This window comes from Desmodus rotundus, chromosome 7 (assembly GCF_022682495.2).
Source record: "Desmodus rotundus isolate HL8 chromosome 7, HLdesRot8A.1, whole genome shotgun sequence".
Classification (NCBI taxonomy): Eukaryota; Metazoa; Chordata; class Mammalia; order Chiroptera; family Phyllostomidae; genus Desmodus; species Desmodus rotundus.
The window spans coordinates 9,461,589-9,473,646 of NC_071393.1; the positions used below are offsets into that span (position 1 = coordinate 9,461,589).

Here is a 12,058-nt window from a genome sequence, read left to right on the forward strand (position 1 = left end):
TGTTAACTTTTCACCATTTCTTTAATAAGTGTTTATAAAATGCAACTTCCCATAGGCTAGGTATCATTCTTATGAAATATAAGTGTACAGTGTATGGCATACTCTGAGGTATTAACAAATATGAAGTGGGACAAAAGTGGGACTGGTAATTTTATAGATCAAAGAGATAATAGAAAACATAGAAAAAAATTAATAGAAAAAAATAGATAATAGAGGTCCTTTGACTTACCCAAGCAGTGTGCTCTTTCAAGTAACATCCTTTGTACTCAATGGTATTAGGATGCTTCAACTGTCGTAAAAATTTGACTTCCTTAAGAATATCTTGCCATTTCTATTGAAGTCAGAAAAAAAAAAATGTTATCATTCTAAAGCTGAAAATAGTATTTTATTATCAAGTACACATATATCATGTTCTTTTTATTTTTAAAATGGACAAAGTAAATGTTTAATAAATGAGGAAGTTATTTAGTCTCATGTTATTTCTTTAGTTTGAATACATGTAATGTAAATCTATCACCAAGTACATATTTAAATACATTATACTAACTCATCTAATCCACAAAATAGTTGATCAAGTTAGAATATTAGGAATGTTTATTGTATGCTCCACAAGGAGGCAAAAAAAAAAAAGAACTATAAAATATAATGTTCAAAGAATTTTATTTCTCCTGTCAATCTCACATTAATTTGCTTATGTCAGTTCAGGTACACAACTTCCTTTAACTTACCTCATGTGCCTGCTTCCCACTGTAAGACATTTTCTTAACTGCCACCACCTCATTGGTGTGAGCATTTGTGGCCTGTGTTAATTTGGTAAAATAAAACAAAAAGAATGAATGATGTGTCAGACAGGTTAACTTTAATATTTGACTTGAGACTTTAAATAACATTCTCACACTTCATTATCACAATTTAAAGATATCCCAACTTTTGATAAGCTAGGTAGACATTTCCATCCCACTTTAAAGAACAGTTTCTCTTTGTCCCTTTCGGTATATATGCAAAGATTACATTATTAAAAAATGTTTTAACAAAATATATCCAATCAAATAGAAACAAGTCATATTTCCAAAACACCCATACTGGTTTTATGATAAGGACCATCCATTAGTAGAGAACAAGCTAAATAAATATGATACAGATATAATAACAAAATAACCATGAAAAGAATGAGATAATCTATTTGTATATATAGTAATATAAAAAGATATCAAAAATATCATGATAAAAAAAGCTGTATGGAATGATTTTATTTTTCCAAAACAGTAATAATGTGGGTATATGTGTAGAAAAATTATTAAAAATTTTATTCCAGAATACATGTTAGTGATAATCCCTACAGCAATGCTGGCCGATGAACTTTCTGTGATGTAGGGAATGTTCTGTATCGACGTCATATGTGGTATGGTACCATGTGAAATGTGGCTCATGAGACTAAGGAAATAGGTTCTAAATTTTACTTAATTTTGATTAAATTTAAATAGTGTCTACTATATTGAACAGTGAAGCAGAAGGCAAAATTAATCTTAAGGTGGACTTTCACTTTCAAAGTTACTTATATTTTATAAGAATGTATTACATACATACACACACATGTGTGTAGTCATCTGTAAAGATTGTCTTGTCTCATGATTGTGTATATTCTCCAAACCCTAAATACAAGTTCATTGAAAGCACACATGAATACCATAAATAACTCAAGTAATACTCGTTTTCTCCCAATTTACATGAGATTTAAAACTAGATATTTTTCTAAAATTGTTCACAAAAATAAATATCAGACATTAAAAGATGATCTAATTCTGATTTCCTTTTAATAACAGGGCTCTGCGTCATACCCTTGATGAAAGTAAGCTATTTTGGTTCCAGAATACTATTATTTTGGACCTAGGAAGCTATAGCAGTGGTTCGGAGGTAAAAAATTAGGATTCACTTACTGATAAAATTAGGTCGCCAATTTTTAAGAAAAAATGCATAATCATTTTCTTAACTACATCTAATTAAAGAAGTTCCTCAGCTATAACAATGGTTTCTTTTTGATTAAAAATATTTTAAATTCAAACAGTGACCAATAACTTACTAATGTAAACTGAATTCAACCCCAGATTCTTATTGAATGCAAAATGCAGAGAAAAGTAACATATACTAAAAAAAAAAATTTTTTTACAAGCACCTAGGTAAAAGTACCTATTATAAAAACAAGTTCCACCAGGTATAGTTTTCAAATCAGCAGAACTCTATAAGAGCATATTTTAGATATTTTATTCATTTAGAAGGTATAGATTGACTGGTTAAAACCAAAAATCTCTAACATTTTATTGGCTTTTAAAACTGAACATTAAGGCTGTGCTTATATGACCAATTCCCATCAACAGAGAAAAGCTGATGTAAACTCAGCATGATAATAAAGGTCAGAGGGAGTGTATCTGAGAGGTGGATGTTCTGGACGTGAGTCTGTGTGCTGTGCAGCTAAAGGAGCCTGGGAACGGTTTAGAAAATGCCCCAACAATGAAGAATTTTAACTTAGACTTGGATTTTAAAACAAACATTTAACCTTTATAAAAAGGAAATAAAAGCCCACAGAAATGGAATAAGATCGTATTATCTAATCGCTTATTATTAAAGTTATTTATAATCAATGCTTATGTGGAACCAGGGACATGAACACAGAATTACCCTAAAATTAAAAAATGTGTATATATTTCCTTAGATTTAGAGAGTAATCATTACTTAAGAGTGTGGTCAGTATACTTGCTTACAGAACCTATCTACTGGGGCACAGACTTAAAATTTGAAAAACATTTCCATACTGATTTCTTTACAGGTTTGAAATTTTTAATGTAATTTTATACTGGCTAAAATTCAGAGCTGAAACTGAAACTTAAAAAAAAAATCAATATTTTATACAGCGAAAGGAAACTATAAATGGGGTCTCAGCTTTCCAGTGCTTCATACTGTATTATGAATTATTACAACCTTGCAAGTTTTATTCTTGAAACTTATATTCATACTTAAATTTCCAATAATCTCAATGGTCTCAATATCTTTAAGCAAGGTCATGAATTCAAAAAGTATTTATTGAGAATTTAAACTAGTGTGTTCTGATATTTTATTAACCATTTCCAGCTATATTTAGAATATTGTCAACTTCTTGCTAGTTTATAAAGAAATAATATAAATTAAGCATAAGCTTTTTTAAAATTTTTATTTATTGATTTTTAGAGAGAGAGATAGGAAGGGAGGGAAAGGGAGAGCGAGACACACACAGACAGAGAGAGAGAGAGAGAGGGAGAAACATTGATTTGTTGTTCCACTGATTTATGTATTATCAGTTGATTCTTGTCTGTGCCCCGATGGGCGATTAAACTGGCAACCTTGGTATGGTGGGACAACACTCTAACCAATGCTAGCTGGCCAGCCAAAATTTTTTTTCCGAAGTGTCCCTGTGAATGAGAAAGACAGAACTTTGACCGGGACTTGACTATTATTCTAAGCACCCTGTTGAGCAACAGAAGGTCAGTTAATGATAAAATGTATTTGAGTGGAAGCCAAGTGTTGCATGGGGAGGCAAGGGAGAAGGGGTGCTAAGTGCTGATCTTAGACCTGAAGGAAGAAAGACCAGAGAAAACCCAGGCTGAAGGCTTGGCTAGAAACAATAGGATGATCTAAAGGGACGATTAATAAAATCTCTTTTGGAAGGACAACTAAGATAAGCCCTACCTACCCAGATGGTCATACATAAAGGACCACTTAAAAGGAAAGTCAATATTGTTTAAGAAAAAAAAATTTGATAACAGGATTGGGGGAGAAATAGGTAATAATCAGTACTTCAATATTACTTGCTTTAATAGGCTAGTACTCATAAGGAGATATTTGTTGCTTTGGTAAAGCAAACTCCAAAGGCTATCTACATATATCATATAATGAATTTCAGGTGAATGAGCTATGTTACCATTTCAGTCAGTTCTCATTCTCATTAGAAGGTAATCACAACCTTGGAATACAAACTGACTTTAGGGGCCTAAGGCTTAGATCTAAAATATTGCCTTGACATGAGTGTTACTAAAACTCGTCATCAATCCATCTGTCTGAATAGCCATTCATCGTCCATCTACCATCCATGTATCCATCCCTCATTTACTGAGTCCTACCATTGTCAGACATTATACCAGTTACTGAGAATACAGCAATGAATGAGATAGACATTCCTGTCTTCATGGAGCTTATTATTTAAGGGGAGGGATATACATGAATTGAAAAATCTCACACATAATTATTTAATTACAATGGTGACAAATGCAACAAAGTGCAAGCACAGGGTGTTAGGAGATCATAAAAAAGTCTTAAATTATTTGTGCTGGAGGGTTGAACAGGAAAAACTATCTTATGGATGTAACACTTAAGATGAAATATGTAGGATGAGAGTTAGGGGTGGGGATGCAGTGCGCAGAGTTTTCTAGGTAGAAGTGTATCTGAGGGCCCTAAAGCAGAAAAAGCTCGGTGTACAAGTGGAAATGCATAGGGCTCAACGTCCAGCTTACAACATTTACATCCAGTTCACACGGATACCATTGACTTGAATAATGCCTAGAATTCTGGGACTGGCTTTTCAGAGATGACTATTTGTTCCTACTGTAAACAACATTTAATTTGTAGAATAAACATTAAAGCCAAGTGTATTTTACAAGTAACAGAATGTGTACAATCAAACTTTCTTAATGTGATCTATCTAAATGATTCTTTTTGATTACTTACAAAATAAACTGCTCCAAAACTTCCATGTCCAATCTCATGCAAACCAATAAAAAGTTCTTCGGGATCATCTTTGTAGAACAGGTCAGCAATCTCTGGGTCCTTTGGCAACCCTTTCGGCATGATGACCAGCGTTCGCAAACGTTTTGCTTTCGATATCCCAGTCAGCTTTATCTGTCATTGACAATTTTTTTTTGGTAAATTTTTAGTGCCTGTAGAAAAATTAAGTTTGACAGTAACTTATTTCTAACACATTTTGTTTGGTGGCAATACAAATTGATTTCAAAAAACATCATGATCTAAAACTCCGTAATAAAGAGCCTATAACCCAAAAGAAAAACTGGCAAAGGATTTGAACAGACATTTCTTCAAAGATATGCAGGTGGCCACTAGGGCATGAAAAAACACTCCACATCATTAGTCATTAGAGAAGTAAAATTAAAACAACGAGATACCATTTCATACCAGCTAGCATGGCTATCTTCAAAAAGTCAGATAATAGCCCTGACTATTGTGGCTCAGTTGGTTGAGCATCATTCTGCAAAGTGAAAATTTGCAGGTTCGATTCCTGGTCAAGGCACATGCGTGGGTTGTGGGTTCAGTCCCCATTCAGGGTGTGTGTAAGAAGCAACCGATCAATGTTTCTCTCTTACATCGATACTTCTCTCCCTCTCATTCTCCCCTCTTCCTCTCTTTCTAAAAATAAATAAATAAAATCTTTAAAAGGTCCGATGATAAGTATTGGTAAGAATGTGGAGAAATTGGAGCTCCTGCTTGTGGGAATGTAAAATAGTGCGGCCATTTTGGGAAACAGATGGGCAGTTCATCAAATACTTAAACATAAATTGCCATCTGACCCAGAAATCCTACTCCTTGGTATATAGCTAAGAGAAAGGAAAACATATGTCCACACAAAAACTTGTGCATGGATTACTTATAGCAGCATTATTCATTAGAGCCAGAACAACCCAAATGTCTGTCTGGTGAATGCATATACAAAATGCAGTCTATCTATACAATGGAATATTATTCGGCCATAAAAACAGATGAAGTACTAATACATGCTCCAACATGGATGAGCCCTATAAACATGCTAAGTGAAAGAAGCCGGCCCCAAAAGATCACGTATTGTATAATTCCACTTATACAATACATCCAGAATAAGTAAATCTGTAGAGACAAAGTAGATTATTGGTTGCCTAGGGCTGGGAGAAGAATGGCTTGTGGAGATGACTAGAGTATGGGCTTTCGAGGGTGATGAAAATGTTCTAAAACTGTGGTAATGGTAGCACAACTGTTAATATATCAAAACCCACTTTAAATGGGTAAATTGTATGGTATAAAAATTATACCTCAACAAATCTGTTTAAAAAGCATTTTGGTCTAATTAATATTGAAATAATAACAGCTAACATTAGTTAAGCCTTACTGTGTGTCAGGCAACATTAAATAACACACACGTATATTACCTCCTTTAACCCCCACAACAAATCATAATGGAGGACGTTATTATTTTGATTTTATGGAACAAAGTATGACTGAGAGGTGAAACTACTTCTCCATGGTCAGGAAGCAAGTATTTGCCAGAACTGGGACTCGAACCCTGATCTAATGGCAAAGTCCATGCTTGTAATTAAAATGCAATATATACATATAGTAGAACAGGTAATTAAAGAACTCTTTATGAACCACTGGAGGAAAGTGCTATAATTTAGAGACTGTTAAATGTTCACTTACAGGGGCAGGTTACTCTGTTGCTATACAAAATATTCTGAATTCAAAGTTTCTTTTTAAAAGGGCATCATTTTGACTATTTATATGTTGACTATAAATAGTTACACTTATTTAGTATAGACACATTTTCTTTATTTTTTGAAAAAATATTGAAATGTTAACTCTCATCTATATTTTTATTATATAAATCCCTCCCTTCAATTCCTGAGAATCACTCATTCCAACACCTGAACTTATCACAAAATAGTCTGTGTTTCTTCCTTGACCCATCAAATAACTATGCTAGAAATTTGGTCATTGGTCAATAGAACTTTATTTTTTAAAACATGAGCCAATGGGCTTCAGTCAAGAAGAGAAAAAGAGGGTCATCAATTGAAGTAGAACTGAGCCCTGACCGGTATGGCTCAGTTAGTTGGTTGGGTGTCCTCCCGCAAAGCAGAAGTTCCATGGTTTGATTCCTGGTCAGGGGACGTGTCTGGGTTGCAGGTTTGGCCCTGGTTGGGGTGCATGTGAGAGGCAGCCAATCTTTGTTCTCTCATACTAGATGTTTCTCTCCCTTTCTTTCTCCTTCCTTTCCCCTCTTTCTAAAAATAAATAAAATATTTTCTTAGACCTGGCTGGTGTGGCTCAGTGGATTGAGCGCTGGCCTGTGAACCAAAGGGTTGCAGGTTTGATTCCCTGTCAGGGCACATACCTGGGTTTCGGGCCAGATCCCCAGTGCGGGTCACTCGAGAGGCAACCACACATTAATGTTTCTCTCCCTCTCTTTCTCCCTCCCTTCCCCTCTCTCTAAACATAAATAAACAGAAAAAAAGCCTTTTCAAAGGAGGCATTTAAAAAATTAAAAAAATTTTTTTAAAGAAGTAAAACTGACTGTGCTAAGAAGCACATTTCTCTTGTGACATGACAGCCATAGGTGACAACGTACATTACTTCATATGGCTAGTCTAGTTAAAACATTAGCATATTTATGTCATCGATCTAACTATCCACCCATTCTCTCAACTCTTTCCTTGACTCAACAAATATTTATTGCATGCCTAGTGTTTACCAGGCATTATAATGGGGGTTAAAAATAGAATGAGATGTGGTCCCTTGTCCTTCAAGGGTTTAGAGTCAAATGGGGTGAGACACTGAAATGACACAAATATCAAAATGGTAATAACTTATGAAAAGAAGCAAAAATATTTAATGTAAGGATAATATAGGATGACTCGGTCTATTTTTATTTGAATATGAAAAGGCATGCTTTTTAGGGAAAATAAAAGTAGTTCATTCAATATGAATGTATGGGAGAGTTGGAAGGAGAAAATATAAAGCTGGTGTTAAGCCAAGGAAATCATAATAGGCCTTTTACACCATATTAAGAAATTTGGACTTTATCGAGGGTAACGGGAAGCCCCTGAAGGTTTTAAAAAGGAACAAGTTTCCCCCTACCCACAACACTGCACACCATTAATCCTGGGCAGTCACCCTGTCAATCCAATTATGCCAATAATTAAGCATAAAGTCAGTATGTCAACAGAACTTTAAATCCAGTCGTTTGTCAGCCAGGTGACTGAAAGTACACAAGTAAGTTCAAAAAGTTCCGTTGCCTTCATTACTTAGGTTTGAGAGCAGGAAAGAGAAACAGTGGATTAAACCAAATACATACCATTTAGAAACTAGGCCCAAAGGGGGGAAAAAGCATATTATGAGATTTTTCTTTAGGTAAAAGAGAAAGACCTATGAACTAAATTTATGAGAACTAAACTCTTTTCAATCACGAAAATGTATTTTAAACTTCTGAATATTTTGGCTTCGATGTGGATAAAGCTGAGTTCTATGGATAGCTGTTTGGTGGATACAGATCGTCATACTATAGACTAAAATGATTTTCCAAAGAAATAAATATTAAAAGGTAAAAAATGAGACCATAAAAACTTCTAGAATAAATACAGGTAAGTATTTAATTGCAAAGCAAGAAACCAAAGCAAAGCCATAAACTAAAATAAATAAATTTGACTACATATAATTAATAATTTATTTATCTTAAAATTGTAGTGAATGGACTTCTGCTTCCAGCCAAGATATAGTAAAAGGGGCCGAATTTATTATCTGCCACCAGAAACAACTAAAACACTGAAAAAACACATGTGAAATGATGGTATTTCAAGACATTGGATATCAGGCAGAGGACAGTGATCCCTGGCAAACAAGGTGAGCCAGAATCGCCCAGCTTAATGCCCTGGGAGAGCTTCCAGGTCACAGCACAGAGAGGGCGAAACCTAGTTAGAGCCTGGTGGACTTCCTGGGCTGACAACACAGAGACAAGCACGGTGGCTAGAGGGCTCAGGGCACAGTATTGAATAGAACAGAGCAGCATAGAAATAGGATATGGGGATCCGATCCACAAAGGGTTCCCCTCAAGTCTTCAGCTGAGTATAGTGCATGCATATGAGAAAACGACCCTGGCCATAAAAAGAACTAGATAAAAGAAATTAAAGAAAACAGTACCTAAAGCTCACAAAGGGCCCTAAACAATGCCTGTTTCCACTGGCCATTATAGGAAACCTCATAAATTCATGGGGAATGATGAGAGTACCCAGAAGAGTCTTGCCTTAATAGTAAGGAATAATTCACTCTAGACTAAGTAATGCCTAACAAGTTCTAAAAGTAAGCTCTATAAGGATAAATTATTTCCAAGTAGCTTAACTGTTTCAGAGCAAAGCTCATACATACTTGAAGGAATATAAAATATCTAATACCTAAAAGGTAAAATTCATCATGTCTAACATCCAATAAGATGTCACCAAGCATCCAAAGGAGGAGGACAACATGATACATAGTAGGGAGAAAAATCAACTGAAACCAATCCAAGACTGACATTGATGATAGATGTTAAAATTAGTAGACAGGGATATTAAAATATTTATTATAACTGTATTCTATACTTTAAAAAACTTATTAAATACTGAATACATAAAGTAGAGACAGCTGAGATAGAAAAACCCTTATCCAAAGGAATCTCTGGAGGTGAAAGCTATGATGTCCAAGATGAAAAATACACTGATTGGGATGGATAGCAGATGAGACTGCAGGAAAAAAACATTAGTGAACTTGAAGACATAGCAATAGAAAATAACCAAAATGAAGTTCACAGAGAATAAAGACTCACAAAATGAAAACAACCAAAAAAGGGGCATCAGTGAGCTGTGGAGCAACTTCGAATGGCTTCCTATATGTCTAACTGGAGTTCTGAAGAGAGAAGAAAGATATTGGGGCAGATAAAAATGTGAAGAAATGAGAGTAAAAACCTTAACATTTTGATGACAATTATAAACTCACAGGTCCAAAAAGGTCTATGGCTCTCAAGAACCAGAAATATGATGAAAATTACACAAAGGCATATCATAATAAATTATTCAAAACTTGTGATAAAGAGAAAATCATTAAAGTAGTCAAAGAAAAAAGACATGATATGTATAAAGGAACAGGGACAACAATGACATCAGATTCTTCACTGGAAATAATACAAGTGAGAAGTCAGCAGATGAACATTTTTAAAGAGGTAAAATGAAAAAAAAAAACACCTGTCAAACTAGAATTTTATACCCAGTAAAAATATCTTTATATCTTTGAAAAATAAAGGTGTAATAAAGGCTTTTAAACATACAAAAGGCAAAAGAATTTATGACCTGACTACCTGCATTATAGGAAATGCTAAAGGATATCCCTTATTTTTTTCAAAGATTTCAAAGATTTTATTTACTTATTTTTAGAGAGAGAGAAAGGGAGAGAGAAAGAGGGGGAGAGAAGCATCTATGTGTGGTTGCTTCTCATGCGCCCCCTTCAGGGACCTGGCCTGCAACCCAAGCATGTGCCCTGATTGGGAATTGAGCCCGTGACTCTTTGGTTCACAGGACGGTACCCAATCCACTGAGCCACACCAGCCAGGGCAGGATATCCTTTAGACTAAGAAAAAATCATGCCAGATGAAAATACAGAGTTATACTAAACAATGTCAAGCACTGAAAGTGATAACTATTTGGTTTATAAGATTTTCCCCATTACTTAAATTTAAAAAATATATAAAATTGATTAAAAAATAACAATATAATATGAGGTTTATAACATATGCAGAAGTACTATGTATGACAACATAAATTCTTGGAGGAGAGAAACTGAAGTACAGTGTTGTAAAGTTGTTATGCTATGAGTGAAAAGCTATAATATCACTTGATGTGGACTGTATATTATATGCAAACATATATACATATATAAATACATATATATACTTTAAATAAAAAGGCAAAAAGGCAAAAAGAGTGGAAAAATATATGGTACTAATCAGAAGAAAGCTAGGCTAGCTATATTAATATCAGATAAAGTAGATTTCAAAGCAAAAAATAGTATGAAATTTATTTCATAATGATAAAGGGGCCAATCTATTCATCAAGAGAATATAACTTCAGAGCTTCAATATAATAATTTAAAACTGTTTTAACTTCAAGGAGAAATAGACAAATACACAATTATAGTGGGAGGTTTCAATATTCTTTTCTCAATAATTGACAGAATGAGTAGACAGAAAATCATTAAGGATATAGAAGGCTTGACCATCATCTACCAATTTGAATATTCACATTTACAGAGCACTCTTCCCAGTGCCTCATAATACACATAGAACATTTACCAAGATAGACCACATTCTGGGCCAAAAAGCAAGACTCAATAAATTAAAAGGATTTAAACCATAGATAGTATATTCTCTGAACACAATACAATTAAATTAAAGGCATTGAGATGCTGCAGACAGACACATTCAAATTGCACCTCTTCCAGACACTGGCAGAGTTCTAGTTTGTGGTCCTAGGCGAGCTGGAATAGATTCTTTTCTCTGAAAGATTGATGGATTTACTAAGACTTTGCCCTCAAGGATCCATTCTACTCCATGAAATGCCGTCAAGTGTGGACTGTTTGACCAGAACTTGGAGTTAGCCCTGGAGATAGCAAAAGGCTGGAACTTTTGGTCTGGGTCATAGGCTGAACCTACAATGAAATCCCCAAATTCTGAGAGATCCTGAAGCAGGAATCCTGCTGTTTCCACTTCGGTGGCAATCGCACTGACATTGTTAGTGTACTTGAAAACAGGACAATTCTGAGCCTAAGGACGTGTACTGATCCCTGAGTATTAACATAATGCTCTCTTTCCTACAGTATCTATCATGGTCTTACTTCCCAACTCAATACAGATTTGTTTACGGAGGACGTAGGTCCATAAATCCTGTAATAAACGTTCCTTTGATTTGCTGTCTGTCAATAGCAGAAAGATATCTGAAAAAAGAACCCAAATATACGGAAACTAAATAACACACTTTTATATAACCCATGGTCACCAAATAAATCAAACAGGAACTAGAAAAGACTTTTATCTTAACTAAAATGAAAGCACAACACATCAAAATGTATGGGATGTTGCTAAAGCAGTACTCACAGGGAGTACTGTTTTAAGAAAGAAAAAATACCTCAAATCAACAACCTCAGCTTCTACTTTTAAAAATTAAGGCCCAAAGTAAGTGGAAAAAGAAAA

The 12,058-nt window shown here is 34.5% G+C and overlaps 1 protein-coding gene across 10 annotated transcripts in view; it reads right to left on the minus strand.

Moving 5' to 3' along the window:
- The window catches only part of TAOK3 (TAO kinase 3), a 141,349-nt gene that overhangs the window by 62,815 nt on the left and 66,476 nt on the right, over positions 1-12,058 (minus strand). For 6 of the 10 annotated variants that reach the window (XM_053927982.1, XM_053927984.1, XM_053927983.1 and 3 more), the window contains 3 exons: positions 4,756-4,964; positions 729-800; positions 230-331 (listed from right to left, as the gene is read on the minus strand). In XM_053927982.1, the coding sequence (XP_053783957.1) occupies positions 230-331; positions 729-800; positions 4,756-4,875 (294 nt within the window). In that variant the 5' untranslated portion in view covers positions 4,876-4,964. The remainder of the gene's footprint in view (positions 1-229; positions 332-728; positions 801-4,755; positions 4,965-12,058) is intronic. The other 4 variants (XM_053927987.1, XM_053927989.1, XM_053927988.1 and 1 more) reach the window with 1 other exon arrangement.